The sequence below is a fragment of the Pristiophorus japonicus genome, chromosome 14 (genome assembly GCF_044704955.1).
Source record: "Pristiophorus japonicus isolate sPriJap1 chromosome 14, sPriJap1.hap1, whole genome shotgun sequence".
NCBI lineage: Eukaryota > Metazoa > Chordata > Chondrichthyes > Pristiophoridae > Pristiophorus > Pristiophorus japonicus.
Window position 1 is genome coordinate 70,712,599 of NC_091990.1, and position 22,821 is coordinate 70,735,419.

Genomic DNA, 22,821 nt, shown 5'->3' on the forward strand with positions numbered 1-22,821 from the left:
TTTTGGGCAGGAGAGCATTTCATGCAGTAACACATGTTGAATATAAATCCAGGATTGAAAGTTTTGTTGCCTATTTATTTTCTTTTGGGAGACATGCAGGTGAGAAAACTTCAGTCCAGACTGAACAAAGGTGAACACAGCTCCAAATGCAAACTCTTCAGCGATTTGTCTCTCTCCCTGGTGGGCAAGCTAGGCTCCTAGTGTCTGTATTAAAAAGCAAAACCTCCTTCAGGAACTCACCATCTTACGTGTTATGCATATCTGTGTTGCAACAGTGCGAGGGAAGTCTGTGTGCATCAGGAGTAACATATTTCGCTGATGTTTAAAGAAGCGATAATCTGCCATTTTGAGTTTTACTTAGGATTACACAGGATTTATGGCACAGAAACAAGCCATTTGCCCAACCAATCGATGCTGCACTCGAGCCTCCTCCCGTCTTTCCTCATCTATATCTACCAACATAACCCGCTATTCCCTTCTCCCTCATGTGATTATATCATCATAGGCAGTCCCTCAGAATTGCAGAAGACTTGCTTTCATTCTTATCGTGAGTTCTTAGGTGGCTGTACAGTCCATTACGAGAGCCACAGTCCCTGTCACAGGTGGGACAGATAGTCATTTAGGGAAAGAGTGGATGGGACTGGTTTGCCGCACACTCCTTCCGCTGCCTGAGCTTGGTTTCTGCATGCTCTCGGCATTGAGACGCGAGGTGCTCAGCGCCCTCCTGGATGCACTTCCTTCACTTAGGGCGGTCTTTGGCCAGGGATTCCCAGGTGTCGTTGGGGATGTTGCACTTTATTAGGGAGGCTTTGAGGGTGTCCTTGTAACATTCCACTGCCCACCTTTGGCTCATTTGCCGTGAAGGAGTTCCGAGTAGAGCGTTTGCTTTGGGAGTCTCGTGTCTGGCATGCGAGCAATGTAGCCTGCCCAGCGGAGCTGATTGTGTGTGGTCAGTGCTTCAATGCTGGGGATGTTGGCCTGGTCGAGGACGCTGATGTTGGTGCGCCTGTCCTCCCAGGGGATTTGCAGGATCTTGGCGACATCTCTCTCATCTGGAGGGAGGAGAGCATGCCGGGAGATCTCAGAGATGCAGTAATCGTGACCATCTTTAAAAAAAGGGGATAAGTCCGACTGCGGCAACTACAGAGGAATCTCCCACTATCAGCCACTGGGAAAGTCATTGCTAGAGTCCTCCTCTACCGTCTTCTCCATGTGGCCGAGGAGCTCCTCCTGGAGTCACAGTGCGGATTTCGTCGCCTCGGGGCACAATGGACATGATTTTTGCAGTGCAGCAGCTGCAGGGAAAATGCAGGGAACAGCACCAACCCTTATACTTGACCTTCTTCGACCTTACAAAGGCCTTTGACACCGTCAACCGAGGGAGTCTATGGAGCGTCCTCCTCCGTTTCAGATGCCCCCAAAAGTACGTCACCATCCTCCGCCTGCTCCACGATGACATGCAGGCCGTGATCCTTACAGGACCTCAGCAGCGGTGTTAAAGGGACAGGACACAAGTTAGCAAATAATTGCCTCAACTACGTTCCAAACCCCACACTACCCGTGAGCCATGCTCGGGTAGGGCCGCTCCTGGGTGAAGGACAACGGGGAAAGAAAGGTTTGAGGAATGGGGCAAAAAGTGTGTACACTTGGAATTAGAACACAGCTCTTTTCAATATACAAAGTAAATCTTTAATAAAATCTTTATTTTCCATTTTCCCCACAACAAGCTTTATATTACAATTAGAATATATTTATATATATATATTGTACAGGACAGAGCTGCAAGCAGAAATCCAGGCTATGGAAACACACTCACAGATAGATTAATCCATTGCTGGCATGCTTACAACAGTGACTGGAATTGTGCAATAGCATAGCGAGTTTCCGGTTACGTTCTTGTGTGGGGGGCAGACACAAAACATCATTTTGCCTTGCATTGGATGTTAAGCTGGTCCCAGACAGTTCAGTATACAAACGCTGCCAAAAGGTTAAAATGTCCCTGGGCGAGTGCTGCTACACAGGAAGAACATTGAGCATAATAAAAAAGATGAGTGGATTCATCGTTTGCAGCTGAAGCTTGGCGTGGCGATGGGAGTCCGCAGCCCTGAGTGATGGTCGGGCTGGAGATGAACACGACACAGCAGTTCAAGGGTCAATGCCCCTCGGTCTTGCATACACCATCTCAGCAGAATTCAGCAAGCCGTTTGAGTGAGCAGACTTTGAGAACAAACAATGCTGGAAATAGGTGGAACAATCGGTGACCAGGGAACCCCTCACAACAGTCATCAGAAAGGAAAAGAGCTCTGGAAAAATAGCTTTTGTGTATTCTAAAAATAAGTTTTCGATTTCCAATCTAGCACAAGATTAGCCTTTTAAAATCCAGTAATATAAAGTCGTTGAGTATCCTGGGATAGGACATGTGCTCCAATGTCCCAGCATTCCTTACCCAAGTGAGGTGTGTGGTACCAACCATGGTGTGTCTCTGGGCTCCGTCTAACACAAGCTACTACCCCTCCAGCTGAAAGCACACCTCCCCTTTACTTATTTGGAGCAATGTCCCTGTTGTGCATTGAAGCCAAGTATTAAACTACAGCCTCTTCACTGCTCTCACACATTGACCTTCCTAAGATATATTAAAAAGTTAATGATTTTTTGCAGCACTGTTTATATATAGGAATTTGTTCTTATAAACAAGACAGCCTTGTAAAATAGCACAAATTAGTTTTATATTAATATATTCGTATTTCTATTGTAGCTGCCTCCCAGGATTTGTTATAAACATTACCAATACTCAGAAAACACATCTACATCCTGGACACCAGCTGCTGGGGCAGTGCAGAAACACCAGCTTCTTTTATACCGATGTCGTGTCAATCCAAACTGAAGGGGGCCAGCCTCTGAATCACCCCCAGGATTGACACCATGAAATCCCAGCAGAAAACAAGGGCGAGCTGTTGGGAGTGAGCTCACACACCAGTGTCCTGGAATCCAAATTATTCATCAATATAAAAGCAGTTATGGATTTTGAAATGTGACTGCTGTTTGATGGGGAAGTGAGCACGGGTCCCGGTCCGGGGCAGTGAGCACGGGTCCCGGTCCGGGGCATTGAACACGGGTCCCGGTCCGGGGCAGTGAGCACGGGTAGTCTGGCCCTGGGCTCTATCAGCCAGTGAGGCAGGGCCAGCTCCCAGCACTGAGTGTGAAGCTGAGCAGTATTGGGCGGACGGAGAGGTACAGACCAAGTGCTCACAGGGCTTTTCCCACACAGCAGCCCAGTGTAAGAGCGCCTCAGGGGTTGGGGAAACCAGTGCGGCCCATCACACTTCACTTCCTGAGTACTGCTGCATTAAGAGTGAGTGGGCGGAATTAAACGAGTAATCAGTGACTGTGTGAAATCCGATCACCTACCACCAACATTTTAGTATTGCAGTATCAAAAGCAGATACAGGCACCATCTGAGAGTCTGGAAAATGATCCGATACTTGTGGGGAGAAGTGGGTTTATATTTATACTGTAACCTGGGGATATTGAATTCTTAAACAGTATTCACAGGCGCAGGTCGCAGGATGTGTCTTGTACTGCAGGACCTGGCCCTTGAAACATTTCTTTCAACCCAAAATGTCTCCTTTTACAGAACTGGCCAGATTTAAATACATTCACGGACAGAGCTAGCAAAAGGGTGAATTGATGACCAGGTCTTTCTAGCTCAAAGCACTTGCCCCCTCTGCACCCCTCCCTCCCCCCCATTCTGCGCAGTTGTAGGTTAGGGAAGTTTCTGCAATCCCACAGTTTATCCACACAACGATTATTATATGCCCCAGATACAACACTAGTCTCTGGAACATCATGGCAGTCACTGGCTGCGACCATGCTAATTCCTCTTCTCCTGAATGCTCACCGACTATTGGGCCCATACCCCCCAGATTGACTATTTATGGGGGACTAACCCAAACCCCAAGGGGGTCATTTTAACCTAACCTGGCGGGACGGACGAGCGAGGTTCGGGGGAACACTCAATGCTGCTCTCCACCAACTTCACTGGCACGGCGTGGATCCAGTTAGTTTCCTGACTGCTTGGTTTACATTCGCCCCCGTGGATTTGGAGCTGCACTTGTCGCCAATTTAGTCTGTGTACCGAGTGAGGCAGTCACGCAATGCTCAGTGTTACACACACTACTGGGGCCATTCCACATTCAGCTTCACAGCACTCTGCTCACTGAGTTAAATACAGACATTTAAGCTCACTCAATCTCACCCAAACACTTGATTTGATTTTAAATTGCATTCTACTCATTATCCAGAGCACTTTATATAAGACTCATTGAAGCACAAGGAAATACCGCTGGGAACAGCAAATAGGATTCCTTCCCCTTTGCACACCTCAGGGAAACTGCAAATTCAGCTTTAGGCTGCAGTCATTTTCAACAGTTCTCCAGCACCATTGCAGAGTGCAGCCCTCACTGCAGAGACTTCATGCAACAGAAATCACAGAGCAAGAGACACGGGGGGCCGGGGCAGGGGGGGGAAAGAGAGAGGGTGAGGGGGGGAGGGAGTGAGAGAGAGAGAGGGGGGGAGGGAGTGAGAGAGAGAGAGGGGGGGAGGGAGTGAGAGAGAGAGAGAGAGAGAGAGAGAGAGAGAGAGAGAGAGAGAGAGAGAGAGGGGGGGAGACGGGGAGAGGGGGATGGGGGACATGAGGAGAGGGGAATGGGGGGGGAGACGCTCGAGGAGAGGGGGTGGGGGGAGACGCACGAGGAGAGGGGGTGGGGGGGACACGAGGAGAGGGGGTGGGGGGGACACGAGGAGAGGGGGTGGGGGGGGACACGAGGAGAGGGGGTGGGGGGGACACGAGGAGAGGGGGTGGGGGGGGACACGAGGAGAGGGGCTGGGGGGGACACGAGGAGAGGGGGTGGGGGGACACGAGGAGAGGGGGTGGGGGGGACACGAGGAGAGGGGGTGGGGGGGGACACGAGGAGAGGGGGTGGGGGGGACATGAGGAGAGGGGGTGGGGGGGACACGAGGAGAGGGGGTGGGGGGGGACACGAGGAGAGGGGGTGGGGGGGGACACGAGGAGAGGGGGTGGGGGGGGACACGAGGAGAGGGGGTGGGGGGGGACACGAGGAGAGGGGGTGGGGGGGGACACGAGGAGAGGGGGTGGGGGGGACACGAGGAGAGGGGGTGGGGGGGGGACACGGAGAGGGGGTGGGGGGGGACACGAGGAGAGGGGGTGGGGGGGGACACGAGGAGAGGGGGTGGGGGGGACACGAGGAGAGGGGGTGGGGGGGGGACACGAGGAGAGGGGGTGGGGGGGGGACACGAGGAGAGGGGGTGGGGGGGACACGAGGAGAGGGGGTGGGGGGGACACGAGGAGAGGGGGTGGGGGGGACACACGAGGAGAGGGCGTGGGGGGGGACACGAGGAGAGGGGGTGGGGGGGGACACGAGGAGAGGGGGTGGGGGGACACGAGGAGAGGGGGTGGGGGGGGACACGAGGAGAGGGGGTGGGGGGGGACACGAGGAGAGGGGGTGGGGGGGACACACGAGGAGAGGGGCTGGGGGGGACACGAGGAGAGGGGGTGGGGGGGACACGAGGAGAGGGGGTGGGGGGGGACACGAGGAGAGGGGGTGGGGGGGGGACACACGAGGAGAGGGGGTGGGGGGGACACGAGGAGAGGGGGTGGGGGGGGACACGAGGAGAGGGGGTGGGGGGAGACGCACGAGGAGAGGGGGTGGGGGGGGACACGAGGAGAGGGGGTGGGGGGGGACACGAGGAGAGGGGGTGGGGGGGGACACACGAGGAGAGGGGGTGGGGGGGGACACACGAGGAGAGGGGGTGGGGGGGACACGAGGAGAGGGGGTGGGGGGGACACGAGGAGAGGGGGTGGGGGGGACACGAGGAGAGGGGGTGGGGGGGACACACGAGGAGAGGGCGTGGGGGGGGACACGAGGAGAGGGGGTGGGGGGGGACACGAGGAGAGGGGGTGGGGGGGGACACGAGGAGAGGGGGTGGGGGGGGACACGAGGAGAGTGGGTGGGGGGGGACACGAGGAGAGGGGGTGGGGGGGACACGAGGAGAGGGGGTGGGGGGGACACGAGGAGAGGGGGTGGGGGGGACACGAGGAGAGGGGGTGGGGGGGGACACGAGGAGAGGGGGTGGGGGGGGACACGAGGAGAGGGGGTGGGGGGGGACACGAGGAGAGTGGGTGGGGGGGGACACGAGGAGAGGGGGTGGGGGGGACACGAGGAGAGGGGGTGGGGGGGACACGAGGAGAGGGGGTGGGGGGGACACGAGGAGAGGGGGTGGGGGGGACACGAGGAGAGGGGGTGGGGGGGACACGAGGAGAGGGGGTGGGGGGGACACGAGGAGAGGGGGTGGGGGGGACACGAGGAGAGGGGGTGGGGGGGGACACGAGGAGAGTGGGTGGGGGGGGACACGAGGAGAGGGGGTGGGGGGGACACACGAGGAGAGGGCGTGGGGGGACACACGAGGAGAGGGGGTGGGGGGGACACGAGGAGAGGGGGTGGGGGGGGACACGAGGAGAGTGGGTGGGGGGGGACACGAGGAGAGTGGGTGGGGGGGGACACGAGGAGAGGGGGTGGGGGGGACACGAGGAGAGGGGGTGGGGGGGACACGAGGAGAGGGGGTGGGGGGGACACGAGGAGAGGGGGTGGGGGGGACACGAGGAGAGGGGGTGGGGGGGACACGAGGAGAGGGGGTGGGGGGGACACGAGGAGAGGGGGTGGGGGGGACACGAGGAGAGGGGGTGGGGGGGACACGAGGAGAGGGCGTGGGGGGACACACGAGGAGAGAGGGTGGGGGGGACACGAGGAGAGGGGGTGGGGGGGGACACGAGGAGAGGGGGATGGGGGACACACACGAGGAGAGGGGGATGGGGGACACACACGAGGAGAGGGGGATGGGACACAAGGAGAGGGGGATGGGGGGGGACACAAGGAGAGAGGGGGGACACAAGGAGAGGTTGGTGGGAGGGGGGACACACACGAGGAGAGGGGGTGGGGGACACACACGAGGAGAGGGGGATTGGGGACACACACGAGGAGAGGGGGATGGGACACAAGGAGAGGGGGATGGGGGGGGACACAAGGAGAGGTTGGTGGGAGGGGGGACACACACGAGGAGAGGGGGTGGGGACAAGGAGGGGGTGGGGGGGGAACGACTTCCTACATGATGGAGGGAACAGTATGAACGTTCTGCTCTACCAAAGAGCAGTGGTTATAAAGTGCCAGAGGTAAAGGTTCTCACTAGTTCAAAGGCTTCATTCTTCAGCTTGGCCACTGCTGTATGTGGACGCTGGTCCTCTCCAACCGCTGCGCCATCTGGGAAACCCTGTGCCCACCCCATGAACACCAACCTCACCCACTCGCTGATCTGGAGCTCGGATTCCCTTCTGGTGTCACACACCTGTGCACCCATTTAAAAGCAACTTTATTTGGAGTAAAAAGTAGATTTAGTGCTGGAATGAGGTGACCTGGGCAACGAGCAATTGAACTTGGATGGTTGGTGAGGTACTCGAGGCGACAGGGGCCAATTTGTGCCGTGTGCTGGAATAAGCAATCCATCGCACACGTGCTGGCTCAGTCCTCCAAACAGGATGTATTGATCTATAACTCAGTCCCAGGCCAGTTGCTGCGGTTTGTGGAGTACTGCCACTGATCAACAGTTTAAAAAAATCTAGCAGCACTATGTTAACTATTGTAAACGAACACCAGTTATTTCATAGTTATCACCAAGACAATTAACCCAATGAGAGCTACAAGAGGCGGCGGGTATTTACCAGGGTTTTTGACCCAGCGTCAGGTCAAGGCCCCTGTTAAATGGAGGTACATACATGCTTCACTCATACATTTCCCTGCTGCTAGAGGCTCAATGGCTGATTAACTGGACAAAGGCATTTCCCAGTTACCCCCACTCCTCCCAAAGCTGCAGGGCTCTCCTCATCACTTGCTCACAGAACTCAATCTTAGCCATTGTAAACCAGCACCGTTATCAAGAAGGCATCCTGTATTGTGCTGCTGTCGTGACACCCGCCTAAATGACAGTGTGAAATTTAAAGAGGAATAAGTGACCAAAGTTGTACCGAGAGCACAAAGTTCAGGATCACACATCCGTCTCTGACTCATCCTTTGAGGATATCAGGTTCCCAAAGAATCCTCCTTTGTGAGAAAAATATTTGTTTTAAAAGTTGACTTTGGTAATGCTGACTGCCCTTTTGACGATGTAATTCTCACCAAGTCTGTTTAAGATCTACAGGCAAAATGGAGTCGAGATCAAACTGGCTGGAGTAAGAAGCCAAAATGTCTTGCGGATGGTTCTGAAACATGGAGCGATTGCTGTTTCTGTCCGGCTTATTTCCACATCTGGGTGCCGAGGGATTGGCCAGCAGTGGGAGCAGCTCCTGTTCCCATGGAAACCGACGACTGCCCGTAATTCACCATCCCATTGGCTCCGTAGAAATTCATCCCGGCCATATGGTGAGTCATCTGAAAACAAGGGCACAGAATACAACATCTTTATACAGGGTCTCCATCCAATCACACTCCTCCTGAAATGGAGGCAAAGGGGTATAGTGAGAAAGTGCGTGTGTTTGATGGGAAGCTGAAGTCCAGACTGTGGAGCGGTCCCATTAACAAGCCAGTAAAGGCACAGGATATCCAAGCCCTTTTTAAGTGAAAGACATCAGTGGATTCCCTGACAGACTCAGTTGGTAGATAACCATTCCAAGCAGAGGATTCTGGACCCGGGATAGACAATCTCAGCCAGCACTGGAGCTGGGATCATTTCATGCTACAGGACAGGAGGCCATTCAGTTCGCCACCTCACCGCTCATTCGCCACAGCATTTAAATATAGGTTTCAAGTATTTATAAGATTTCTTTTTGAAAGTTACTTTTGAATCTGCTTCTTTCAGGTCATTCATTCCAGATCATAACTTGCTGCATAAAATCATTCTCCTCATCTCCCCTCTGGTTGTTTGGCCAGAGGGTGGGATATTACCCTGGGCTGGGAATAGAGGAAGGGATACTGCACCTGATCCTTGCTGGAAACTGCCCAGGGGGGCATGGGGGGGGGGGGGGGGGAAGAGACTGGGCTGAGCTGTGACATACCCAGCATTGTAGAATAGTCACCAACACTCACTCCCACTCACTGCTCATGTCACTGCAGGCTCCAAATCTGATACAGCTCCTCTGCGTGTTGTGAAATTGAATACACCAATCGGATTAGTCAGTGAGGACCACAACCCAGTATCACACAATTACAATGAGCCAGTAAAAATGTCTGCTTCTCTAAAACCATTCCCGACATGGTCAGATCGATGAGGTATTAGTAAAGAGACAACTGACTTAATGAGGAAGTAGACACATAACCAAAAGGTTTGAAGTCTGTGACCTTGCTGTGAGTATGTCACACTCGGTACCGTGTGGCTGGAAGTAGACAATGCTTTGCTGTTCATCCTTCATACTGTCAGAGTAACACGAGAAGCATGGACACACCGGCATAGGCAGACAGCTCCCGTAATATTTAGGGTCAGGTGGCTATTCAACAAGTTGTGCTTCTCCTTGCTGAGATAGGGAATGAAGGCACAGATACAGAAGTGGTACAATAGTATAATGTTTATGTTACGGGAAAGTTATGGGACTAGGAATCCAGAGAACCCAAGTTCAAATCAAACCACGGCACTTTGAGCATTTGAATTCAATTCAAAAATACCTGAAAATAAAATGAGTAAAAGTGACCATGCTTGTCGTTCAGGGAAGGACACCTGCCGTCCTTACCCAGTCGGGCCTCTGTGTCCCACACTAAAATGATTGACACTTAACTGCTCTCCGAAGTGGCTGAGCAAGTTACTGCGTCGCATCCAAGCCTGATGGTGGCCCACCACATTCTCAGGTCAGCCTTGCCAGCAACGCTCACACAAACCACTGCGAGAAGCTCAGCTGTGAGTGATGTTTTTATATAGGTTGATGGATGGACAAGTGGCTGAGAGGCACAATGCCCCTGGCACAGCATACTGGAGGACCTGTCACCACATGCTTGGCTGAGACATGGAGGAGCAGGCAGGCAGGAACGCTGCTTACCTGTGTGATGTTCCACTGCAGCTGCTGTGCCTGTTGGACTCTGTACACCGGCTGAGGCATGACCATTCCGCCCACATAGGCTCCTTGCTGGGCCATCATCCCATTGGGCATACCCATCACCCCAGCCTGCATACTGCCCACAAACCCTGATGGCAATGCCGCTGGGGCCACCATTCCCACCGACGGCCCCAATTTCCCCATCATGCTGCTGGTCGGTGTCACCGTACTGCCCACCGGCAGGAAGCTGGCGTAGCTGGGTGGCACACAGGGAGTGTAGGGCACCGGTGCAGAGGCCATGAACATCGTGCCTGTAAAACAGAGAGCACACAGTCACTCATTCTGTTTCTAAATGGGTCGTTCTTAACCCCATTCTGTCATGCAGGATTAAAGAGAACACATTTGTAAGATCACCTAATAAAACACAGAATGGGCGGCAAGCGGTAACAGCGTGAGGAGGTGTGACAAAGCATAGTATACAAATGCTGCAGATCAAGTTGGAACAGCAAATAATGAAAATATAAAGACAGGTTATTGATCGAGGTGGGAGTCTACATCAGACATCAGACGTGGTAGCTCAGGGCCTCCTGTGTCTGACTGCAGTGGGCCACATGCAGTGGCCAGGCCCAATGTTAACCTCCCTTATTTCTTCAGAGACGGGCCCCACCAGATATTCATTTCCAGCATTTATTTTGATCACAAGTTACGAGCGTTCCAAAAGCATGCTGCTTTGAACACACAATAGTCTGGAAGCGAAGATCCCTAACTAAAGCTGGACTGGAGAGGCCCTCAATGTGAACGTCAGTCAGGAGCATCTGGCTCAAGGCAGCTGGACTGACTGAGCACATTCCTTTTATCTGCCGGATAATGGGGAACCAGCAACAGTCAGGGCTTTAGGTCTAGGAGAAATGTTAAAAAGTGCGTAAGTACTAAAGCTGCTACTCTTTGTACCAATTATTATATTTCCCTGCTCAGAGTTTCTCTGGTTAATTTGGAGCGTCAGCTTCAGATATACAGCATGGGAATAACTGCAAATGTGGGCAATGATTAAAGATAGAGTGTATAAAATATTTTCAGATGACCTCTTTTCATATGGATTTTAGCCAGAGTAATGTTCAGGGATTGTAAAATGGGGCGGTGTCCTGCAACTTTCTACTTGCCTCAAGACCCTGGGTGGAGAGAATGCACGGTAACAGATAGGCAGCAAGTGGCCTGACATTGTCAGACTCACTAAAGGGGGTTCCGGAACCCAGACAATACCTCCAGTACAGTCACTTCCCATCCACCTGGGCGATGGGAACAATGAATATGTTTTAGCAGCTTGTTAGAAGTGGATTTCTGCACTGCTGCTCGCTCAACATGACAAGGTCTACTTTAACAACGAGTGTCAGAGAGCCCTCGGGCCGACTTCAACACTGGAGTCTTTTGCAAGTTGTTCAGTACACTTCTTCCCCCATTTAGCTTCCGCTCACGTAGTGACACAGCTCCCTGGGGCCGCAGCGCCTGCAGTACTCCTCAACGACTAAGTCAAGGACTAATTCTTCAAACATTTCGGTTCATGATAATTAGCTCAGTCACCACAAACCTAAGTGCTGCATTCCTCATTGTTTTCAGATTATCTGTACAAATTTATATTAAAATAATGTATGCTTTGCAGTTTAGCCCAAAATATATGATCCGCCAGGCTGACATTTTAATATCTGTGATGTCAGCCATGGTTGAGTGGTAGCAGTCTCGCCTCGGAGTGAGAAGGTTGTGGGTTCAAGCCCCGGTCCACTGAACACAATCTAGGCTGATGCTCCAGTACCAAAGGAGTACTGCTCTGTCAGAGGTGCTGTCTTTCAGGTGAGTTATTAAACAGAGGCCTCTGGTGAAGAGCACGGGAGTTCTCTCAGTGTTCTGGCCGATATTTATCCCTCAAGATTAAGTTTTAGTTGACGGGAATCGTGGGCTTGCCAATGAAGATACCACATGCTGTGGTGAGCGAGATAAAGAGTTGATGGTCATTAAGGCGGCAGAGAGTCAGTTGTGCCTCCTGTTAGCACTCAGTTTTATGTTACATCACAGATATCATCTTAGATGGGAGAAAGGCTTGGTTGTTTAAAAGGAGGAACTGGTGAAAGAATCACTAGCCAGGGTTGCACAGAAAATGCCCAGATTAGACACTAAGACATTGAGGTATATATTAACCCTCCAAAGGTTGGCTGAAGGTTAAAAATTTACAATTGAGGAATGCGCCCCCAATTTCACAACGATGGGTTTGAGCTGTGGGTTGCCCTGTCTTGGAAAGGCTCTATGCCTCATTCTCATATTTAAATCAGCCTCCCACACTGCTGTTGGTGGCCGTGCCTTCTGTTGCTGCCTAAACCTCTCTGCCTCTCTCTCCTCCTTAAAACACACCTCTTTGACCAACCTTTTGGTCATCTGCGTTAATTTCCCCTTATCTGGCTCCCTGTCAAATGTTTTGTCTATAACACTCCTGTGAAGCATCTTGGGACATCTCACTAGGTTAAAGACGCTATATAAACACAAGTTGTTGTTGTTAGGGGCCTGATTTCAAAGTAACAGTTGCCATGTGAGTTCCTCGGGTCCAGGACCAGCAGCACGGCTTGAAACACCCCTCCGTGCAAATGGGGGCAGGCGACGCATTCTCCCATTCCACCGTCAGCAGTGAAAGGGAGGCGATAGCTGCCAGTTCCACAAGGCCGAGACGTTTTGGAGCACAAGTCCCACCCATCCCTCTCGCAGACGTTCGCCACACCCCTGCTGATTGTGGATCTCCTCGCTGGCCATCCCTCACCCCGATCGGCCTGCCCTCCAATCCCCGATCGAAGGCCCCACCCCCCCAACACCCGATCGAAGGCCCCCCCAAAACCCCCGATTGAAGGCCCCCCCGTCCAACCGCCGATCGAAGGCACCCCCAAAACCCCCGATCGATGCCCCCCCGTCCAACCCCCGATCGAAGGCCCCCCCCGTCCAACCCCCGATCGAAGGCCCCCCCCGTCCAACCCCCGATCGAAGGCCCCCCCCGTCCAACCCCCGATCGAAGGCCCCCCCAAAACCCCCGATCGAAAGCCCCCCCCGTCCAACCCCCGATCGAAGGCCCCCCCCGTCCAACCCCCGATCGAAGGCCCCACCGTCCAACCCCCGATCGAAGGCCCCCCCGTCCAACCCCCGATCAATGGCCCCCCCCATCCAACCCCCGATCGAAGGTACCTCCCTGTCCAACCCCCGATCGAAGGCACCCCCCCAAAACCCCCGATCGAAAGCCCCCCCCGTCCAACCCCCGATCGCAGGCACCCCCCAAAACCCCAGATCGAAAGCCCCCCCCGTCCAACCCCCGATCGAAGGCACCCCCAAAACCCCCGATCGAAGGCCCCCCCCGTCCAACCCCCGATCGAAGGCACCCCCCGTCCAACCCCCGATTAATGGCCCCCCCCATCCAACCCCCGATCGAAGGCACCCCCCTGTCCAACCCCCGATCGAAGGCCCCCCCCGTCCAACCCCCAATTGAAGGCACCCCCCGTCCAACCCCCGATCGAAGGCCCCCCCAAAACTCCCGATCGAAGGCCTCCCCGTCCAACCCCCGATTAATGGCCCCCCCCGTCCAACCCCCGATCGAAGGCACCCCCGTCCATCCCCCGATCGAAGGCCCCCCCAAAACTCCCGATCGAAGGCCTCCCCGTCCAACCCCCGATTAATGGCCCCCCCCGTCCAATCCCCGATCGAAGGCCCCCCCAAAACTCCCGATCGAAGGCCCCCCGTCCAACCCCCGATCGAAGGCACCCCCCCAAACCCCCGATCGAAGGCCCCCCCGTCCAACCCCCGATCGAAGGCCACCCCCCGCCCAACCCCCGATCGAAAGCCCCCCCGCCCAACCCCCGATCGAAGGCCCCCCAGTCCAATCCCCGATCGAAGGCACCCCCCCAAAACCCCCGATTGAAAGACCCCCCCGGCCCAACCCCCGATCGAAGGCCCCCCCCGTCCAACCCCCGATCGAAGGTACCCCCCAAAACCCCCGATCGAAGGCCCCCCCGTCCAACCCCCCAATCGAAGGTACCCCCCAAAACCCCCGATCGAAGGCCCCCCCCGTCCAACCCCCGATCGAAGGTACCCCCAAAACCCCCGATCGAAGACCCCCCCCGTCCAACCCCCGATCGAAGGCCCCCCCGTCCAACCCCCGATCGAAGGCCCCCCCCGTCCAACCCCCGATCGAAGGCCCCCCCCGTCCAACCCCCGATCGAAGGCCCCCCCGTCCAACCCCCGATCGAAGGCCCCCCCGTCCAACCCCCGATCGAAGGCCCCCCCCGTCCAACCCCCGATCGAAGGCCCCCCCGTCCAACCCCCCAATCGAAGGCCCCCCCGTCCGACCCCCCGATCGAAGGCCCCCCCAAAACCCCCGATCGAAGCCACATCCCCCAAACCCCCCGATCGAAGTCCCCCCTGTCCAACCCCCGATCGAAGGCCCCCCCCCGTCCAACCCCCGATCGAAGCCCCCCCCCCGTCCAACCCCCGATCGAAGGCCCCCCCGTCCAACCCCCGATCGAAGGCCCCCCCCGTCCAACCCCCGATCGAAGGCCCCCCCCGTCCAACCCCCGATCGAAGGCCCCCCCCGTCCAACCCCCGATCGAAGGCCCCCCCCGTCCAACCCCCGATCGAAGGCCCCCCCCAATCCCCGATCGAAGGCCCCCCCCGTCCAACCCCCGATCGAAGGCCCCCCCCGTCCAACCCCCGATCGAAGGCCCCCACCCGTCCAATCCCCGATCAAAGGCCCCCCCCGTCCAACCCCCAATCTAAGGCTCCCCCCCGATCGAAGGCCCCCCCCGTCCAACCCCCGATCGAAGGCCCCCACCCGTCCAATCCCCGATCAAAGGCCCCCCCCGTCCAACCCCCGATTGAAGGTACCCCCCCGTCCAACCCCCGATCGAAGGCCCCCCCGTCCAACCCCCGATCGAAGGCCCCCCCCCGTCCAACCCCCGATCGAAGGCCCCCCCGTCCAACCCCCGATCGAAGGCCCCCCCGTCCAACCCCCGATCGAAGGCCCCCCCCAATCCCCGATCGAAGGCACCCCCCGTCCAACCCCCGATCGAAGGCCCCCCCCGTCCAACCCCCGATCGAAGGCCCCCCCCCGTCCAACCCCCGATCGAAGGCCCCCCCCCGTCCAACCCCCGATCGAAGGCCCCCCCCCGTCCAACCCCCGATCGAAGGCCCCCCCGTCCAACCCCCGATCGAAGGCCCCCCCCCGTCCAACCCCCGATCGAAGGCCCCCCCGTCCAACCCAAGATCGAAGCTACCCCCCAAAACCCCCGATCGAAGGCCCCCCCGTCCAACCCCCCAATCGAAGGCCCCCCCGTCCGACCCCCCGATCGAAGGCCCCCCCAAAACCCCCGATCGAAGCCACATCCCCCAAACCCCCCGATCGAAGGCCCCCCTGTCCAACACCCGATCGAAGGCCCCCCCCCGTCCAACCCCCGATCGAAGCCCCCCCCCGTCCAACCCCCGATCGAAGGCCCCCCCGTCCAACCCCCGATCGAAGGCCCCCCCCCGTCCAACCCCCGATCGAAGGCCCCCCCGTCCAACCCCCGATCGAAGGCCCCCCCCGTCCAACCCCCGATCAAAGGCCCCCCCGTCCAACCCCCGATCGAAGGCCCCCCCCCGTCCAACCCCCAATCTAAGGCCCCCCCCCCGATCGAAGGCCCCCCCCGTCCAACCCCCGATCGAAGGCCCCCCCCAATCCCCGATCGAAGGCCCCCCCCGTCCAACCCCCGATCGAAGGCCCCCCCCGTCCAACCCCCGATCGAAGGTACCCCCCGTCCAACCCCCGATCGAAGGCCCCCCCCGTCCAACCCCCGATCAAAGGCCCCCCCGTCCAACCCCCGATCGAAGCCCCCCCCCCCGTCCAACCCCCGATCGAAGGCCCCCCCGTCCAACCCCCGATCAAAGGCCCCCCCGTCCGACCCCCCGATCGAAGGCCCCCCCCCGTCCAACCCCCGATCGAAGGCCCCCCCCGTCCAACCCCCGATCGAAGGCCCCCCCGTCCAACCCCCGATCGAAGGCCCCCCCGTCCAACCCCCGATCGAAGGCCCCCCCAAAACCCCCGATCGAAGGCCCCCCCAAAACCCCCGATCGAAGCCACATCCCCCAAACCCCCCGATCGAAGGCCCCCCCCGTCCAACCCCCGATCGAAGGCCCCCCCCGTCCAACCCCCGATCGAAGGCCCCCCCCGTCCAACCCCCGATCGAAGGCCCCCCCGTCCAACCCCCGATCGAAGGCCCCCCCGTCCAACCCCCGATCGAAGGCCCCCCCCCGTCCAACCCCCGATCGAAGGCCCCCCCGTCCAACCCCCGATCGAAGGCCCCCCCCCGTCCAACCCCCGATCGAAGGCCCCCCCCCGTCCAACCCCCGATCGAAGGCCCCCCCCAATCCCCGATCGAAGGCCCCCCCGTCCAACCCCCGATCGAAGGCCCCCACCCGTCCAATCCCCGATCAAAGGCCCCCCCCGTCCAACCCCCGATCGAAGGTACCCCCCCGTCCAACCCCCGATCGAAGGCCCCCCCCCAAACCCCCCGATCGAAGGCCCCCCCGTCCGACCCCCCGATCGAAGGCCCCCCCAAAACCCCCGATCGAAGCCACATCCCCCAAACCCCCCGATCGAAGGCCCCCCTGTCCAACCCCCGATCGAAGGCCCCCCCGTCCAACCCCCGATCGAAGGCCCCCCCCCGTCCAACCCCCGATCGAAGGCCCCCCCCGTCCAACCCCCGATCGAAGGCCCCCCCCCGTCCAACCCCCGATCGAAGGCCCCCCCCCGTCCAACCCCCGATCGAAGGCCCCCCCCGTCCAACCCCCGATCGAAGGCCCCCCCGTCCAACCCCCGATCAAAGGCCCCCCCGTCCAACCCCCGATCGAAGCCCCCCCCCCGTCCAACCCCCGATCGAAGGCCCCCCCCGTCCAACCCCCGATCGAAGGCCCCCCCGTCCAACCCCCGATCAAAGGCCCCCCCGTCCAACCCCCGATCAATGGCCCCCCCCGTCCAACCCCCGATCGAAGGCCCCCCCGTCCAACCCCCGATCGAAGGCCCCCCCCGTCCAACCCCCGATCGAAGGCCCCCCCCGTCCAACCCCCGATCGAAGGCCCCCCCGTCCAACCCCCGATCAAAGGCCCCCCCGTCCAACCCCCGATCGAAGGCCCCCCCCCGTCCAACCCCCGATCGAAGGCCCCCCCCCGTCCAACCCCCGATCGAAGGCCCCCCCCCCGTCCAACCCCCGATCGAAGCCCCCCCCCCCGTCCAACCCCCGATCGAAGGCCCCCCCGTCCAACCCCCGATCGAAGCCCCCCCCCCGTCCAACCCCCGATCGAAGGCCCCCCCCCCGTCCAACCCCCGATCGAAGCCCCCCCCCCGTCCAACCCCCGATCGAAGGCCCCCCCCGTCCAACCCCCGATCGAAGGCCCTCCCCGTCCAACCCCCGATCGAAGGCCCCCCCGGTCCAACCCCCGATCGAAGGCCCCCCCCGTCCAACCCCCGATCGAAGGCCCCCCCGGTCCAACCCCCGATCGAAGGCCCCGTCCAACCCCCGATCGAAGGCCCTCCCCGTCCAACCCCCGATCGAAGGCCCCCCGGTCCAACCCCCGATCGAAGGCCCCGTCCAACCCCCGATCGAAGGCCCCCCCCCGTCCAACCCCCAATCGAAGGCCCCCCCCCGTCCAACCCCCAATCGAAGGACCCCCCCCCCCCAATCTCTCCGGATTGCCGATTGCCAGTGCCCAGATGTGGCCTGCTGCCGCTAGCTTCTCCGCCCAGCGGGAAATGGAAGAAAAGAATTATAATGAGGTCCTGCAGTTAAATTTGGCAGGACATCCGCGTCCTGGGGTCTCTGCCCCGCTAACGCACTCCCTCTCGGTGAACATTGGGGCCAGTGTGTTTTTTCTACCCCATGCGCGGTTTGGTAAGAATGTCGTATACCTTGAGCGGGTACTTGGGGGGCCTGTGACCCATAAAGTGATAAAATGGAATCCTTTGAAAGCTGTTTCTTCCCAGAATCCTCCAGTTTGACGGTGGGCTCAGCGAAGAGGTTGAGGTTCCCAGCCCCTTCCTGTGGAGTGGAGGTCAAAGCCTGTGGGACACAACGACAATGCACTGAAGCTGTGGGTCACGCTCACTGAAGTCACTGTCAGTGACAGAATTACCTCACTTACACTCAGACTCTGTGTCTGAGCTACAGAGGTAACTTATACACTGTCCCTTGCCATGCTGATGGCACTGTATCCGTCAATTATATAATTCACACTCATACAGAACACCCGCCCGATAACACACAGATTTCCCCAGTGCAGATAAACACTGAACATTTAAAATAAAGACAGGAGTTGTTGGAGATAAACAGCAGGTCCGCCCACCTCTGTAAAAGACCCTTCCTCAGACCTGGGTAGCTGCCCAAAGCACCAACCGGCCTGTTCTCATTCACATGCTGGGACTCACTGAGCAGTTTTTAATTCAGTGACCTGCCCCCCACTTTCAGTGGTCGCCTCACTCACATGCTAACACACACTGGCTTGTTAACTGCCAGCTTCAAAGGGGGGCTTTTATGTAAGCAGAGGGTGATGTACAGAGTATCTCCACTTGTGGCCCAGTCACTCATTCACGCTGGCCCAGAATCCCCAAATTGCAGACTGTGTGTAGTTCTGCAATTCACCCAACAAATACCATTCTATACACAAGGATCCACCACCCAGACCTGTGCTTGCAAACTTTCAATACATACCGTGTTGGGGAATGGGCCAGAAGCAGGCAGTGGGTTGGACACCATGGGTCCAAAGAGGTCCAGGTCATTAGCGAGTGCTGTGCTCAGGCTCGTCGTCCCATTGGAGGGAGGAGCTGCAGCAGGGGCATCTGAAAAAGACAGAACATTCACAACGCCAGCCAGAGTGCAGGTTCTGGACTGAACCCTTCACACGGGGCAAACTCTGCCCGAGCAAGGCCACAGAAAACAGTTCACACAAGACAGAGAAGGATTGGATTGGAGCATTACATAGCTTAGAATGAAAAGAAAGCATGGGCAGGTACACATGTATTGCTCCATGAATTGCTGCTGCTTCTCACCATCAACGCAAACTGAGGCTGGCCTTACACGTTTCACAGAATGCAATGGTCTACAGAGTGACCTCGGCACTGTTCCCAGCAGCTATGTATTGAAGCTAACGAGGTGAAGGTCTAGTATTTCTTGTGTCTGTGGGGTCACGCCTATTATGTATTTCTTTAAGATAAGTGGAGCACAGTATAAGTTTCTATGCTGAAATACCAAGTATCCTTACACCAACGCCTGGATAATGTGTAATAAATGCAGGGGCACAGCGAGGCCAGACTCCCCGGTTACAGAATGTGTATCATGAACATTGAGGAAAGGACACTAACTAACAGCACGTGGTTCCCCATAACTCTCGTGTGGCATTAGCTGCACCTATTCCCATCCTGAAGCACGGTTTGCTCCTCTGTTTAAACATAGGGCCGATTGCTCGATCGTGCCAAGAGGTGGTGGAGAGAGAGAGAGAGAGAGAGAGAGAAGGAAAACAAACAAACAGGGACTAGGCCGAGAAAAGGAGCATGCAGCCGATTCTCCGGCAAGGCACAGAAATACAGCGATAGCCCCCTGGGAGCAGGATTTTCCCCTCAGCCAGTGAAATCAGATCAGGAAAAATCAAGTTACAAAGCTTCAAAATGGGACTTAAATTAAACCATGTGCCCCTCCTCTGACCTATCCGTACTTTGCTTTTCCCTCTCCCCCCCCCCCCAATAACTCATTACCTTCCGCAATCTCTCTACACAACACGCTCAGCATCGTTACACTTAGTCCTCCTGCAGCCTCCAGCTCTCCGGTGAAGGTAACTAAACATGGGTCTCCAGCTCAGACCTGCTCTCTGAGATTTAAAGCATGTAAAGAACTTTCTTGGATCTGTCCTCGAGAGCTGATACCAAGGGAAGGGACAATATAGGTAAGGACATGGCTGTGGTACAGCCAGGAGGGGCTGATTGCTGAGAGTCTAAGGATACTTGGCCTTACCCAGTCCCAGCAGGTCAATCGTAAGGCCAACGGGTATCGAAGGGCTCATTTTCAATTGCTGCTGTTCGTCCTTCTTTGGTGGCTGAACAGGGAAAAGGAAGAAGGAAGAAGGAAAAGGAAGAATTCAAAGCAGTTTATTACACATCACCAAAGACAAGCTGAACACAGCAAGGTGTGAAAGACCGCTCTTGGAGCTGGACAGACAGACGACACAGCCCAATAACTAGCTTGGGTGCTGACAAATATGTGCAGCGTTCAGCCACCCAAGACTGCACATTGGTTCCAACATCTGCCGTCAGCCCGAGCTGCTTTACTAACCGCAGTGACGGTTGCCACGGACACCGCAGTGACGGTTGCCATGGACACCGCAGAGAGACGAATCTACACTGTTTTTACAACCGTTTTACATTTCTTCCACTGGCCTCCCCATTTTATTTTGATGACAGGGTCACATGTTAGAATTGCCCACCCAAAGGTTCCCAAGTCTTGTTGTAACTCTCCAGCGGTCCCCCAATATGGTTCTGTACCAGAACCCAGCACTGAGCCCGGCCTGTGCAAACACTCTCCCACCCGCTGCACTTGAACGATGAACAGCCTCACGCGATTGGTTACAAAGCACGGACTCACCACTTTAACCTTCTCAAAGATAATCGGGGCAGGTTTGCTCTCCTTTGCTTCACTCTCTTTGTTCCATGTGTTATTTTCTTTCTGGAAGAGCAAAAGCTGTAAGTTTAAACAGACTGGGAGAGGAAAAGCCCTGTCAGAACTAAACCCCCTCAACACAAGTGTGTGCGCGGCAGGCAGGAACCAACCAGAAAAGGTTCATTGAAGCAGGTCTTCATGAATCTTGTACAATGCACCAACCTCAACATTCTGGTCCCCACACATCAGACATGATCTAAATATCTCCAGCACTCTCAAACGTCGGATAAAGCCGCCTCCTTTCTGATCGCAACAGACACAACCGCACTTTGGAGCTAAAACGCTGCCCAGGAAAAATGGTCACTGGCGGATATGCCAGGAGTTGCTGTTTGGAAGCCCGCATGATGATGGCCATGCCAAATACAGGATTCCGAACAGTTCTTTTTGTATAAACTAAAACAGGGTAAAACTTTATCTGAGTTAACCGACATGAAAGCAAACATGTTAGGTAAGTGATATTTCACCAGCTGCTGGTTGGGCAGTTTGGTCAGCTTTTCTCTCTTTTCTTGAGCATTGGTTTAATTAAAAGCTGGGATTATAAACTAAATGTTCAAAACGTCAAATCTTAACGAAGTGAATACATTAGCGATGACAGGGCAGGTGGTGCGTTTCTGCTGTTGCATGGTGCACACCACTGATGTCCACGGTGACCACGTCTGCAGCTTGAGGAACTTCGGCTCCGCGTTGATGAGCTGGAGTCCGAGCAAACAAACGTTGTAGTGGTAGGGGACACTGCGATACATCAGGGAGGGGGAGAGTTACCTGGACGCCACGATCCAGGAGGTAGTCACACCAATTAGATTAATTAATTCAAATTTGGTCCATGGTCAGGGACAGGAGGGTGTGACTACGAGTGAGGAAGGTATGGGGACTCAGGATGGAGTGATGGAGGAGCCTCGGCCCTTGCTTTTGTCCAACAGGTTCGAGGCTCTTACTCCCTGTGTGGTCGAGAGCAGGGACTGCAGGGAGGATGAGCAAACTGACCACAGCACCGTGGTACAGGGGGCCATTCAAGTGGGGGGAGTAAATAGAAACATTGTGGTGGAAGGGGACAGCATCATTAGGGGGATAGATTTTGTTCTCTGCAGCCGAGAGCGTGAGTCCAGAAGGCTGTGTTGCCTCCCGGTGCTTGGGTTAAGGACATCTCCTCAGGGCTGGAGAGGAACTTGGAGTTGGGGGTGGTGGAGATCCAGTTGTCGTGGTCCACGTGGGTACCAACAACATAGGTAGGACAAAGAAAGAGGTTCCACTGAGGGAGTATGAGCAGCTAGGGGCCAAATTAAAAAGCAGAACCACAAAGGTAATAATCTCCGGATTACTACCTGAGCCATGAGCAAATTTCCATAAGGTCAGAGAGTTAAACACGTGGCTCAAAGAATGGTGTGGGAGAAATGGATTTTGGTTCCTGGGACACTGGCACCAGTACTGGGGCAAGAGGGAGCTGTTTCTTTGGGACAGGCTCCACTTAGACCGTGCTGGGACCAGTGTCCTGGTGAATCGAATAACTAGGGCTGTAGAGAGGGCTTTAAACTAATTAGTGGGGTCGAGGGTTCAGCTGAGCGAAAATGTAAACAGTCAAAGAGCAAGGAGAAGGCAATAGAGCAGGGTAGCACTGGGGGAAATGAACACCAGAGCGTGACAGGGACAGAATGTATAAACATGAAAGTGGGGTCAAAGCAGGAATAATGGTTAAAAAAAAATTTTAAAAGCTCTGTCTAAATGCACGCAGCATTCGTAACAAAATAGATGAGTTGTTACAAATAGATACAAATGGGTATGATCTGATAGCCATTACAGAGGCGTGGTTGCAGAGTGATCAGGACTGGGAACTAAATATTCAGGGGTATTTGGCAATTCGGAAGGACAGACAGAAAGGAAAAGGAATTGGGATAGCTCTGTTAATAAAGGATGGGATCAGTGCATTAGTGAGAACGACATTGGCTCAGAGGATCATGATGCTGAATCAGTTTGGGT

The 22,821-nt window shown here is 56.2% G+C and overlaps 1 protein-coding gene across 1 annotated transcript in view; it reads right to left on the minus strand.

Moving 5' to 3' along the window:
* Positions 1 to 6,805: 6,805 nt before the first annotated feature.
* Positions 6,806 to 22,821, minus strand: part of LOC139279943 (stromal membrane-associated protein 2-like) — a 57,643-nt gene continuing 41,627 nt past the window's right edge. Inside the window, exons 5-10 of the mRNA XM_070899289.1 lie at positions 20,773 to 20,853; positions 20,146 to 20,227; positions 18,850 to 18,977; positions 18,051 to 18,201; positions 10,094 to 10,401; positions 6,806 to 8,498 (exon numbers count right to left, since the gene is read on the minus strand). Coding sequence (XP_070755390.1) covers positions 8,364 to 8,498; positions 10,094 to 10,401; positions 18,051 to 18,201; positions 18,850 to 18,977; positions 20,146 to 20,227; positions 20,773 to 20,853 — 885 coding nt within the window. The 3' untranslated portion in view covers positions 6,806 to 8,363. The remainder of the gene's footprint in view (positions 8,499 to 10,093; positions 10,402 to 18,050; positions 18,202 to 18,849; positions 18,978 to 20,145; positions 20,228 to 20,772; positions 20,854 to 22,821) is intronic.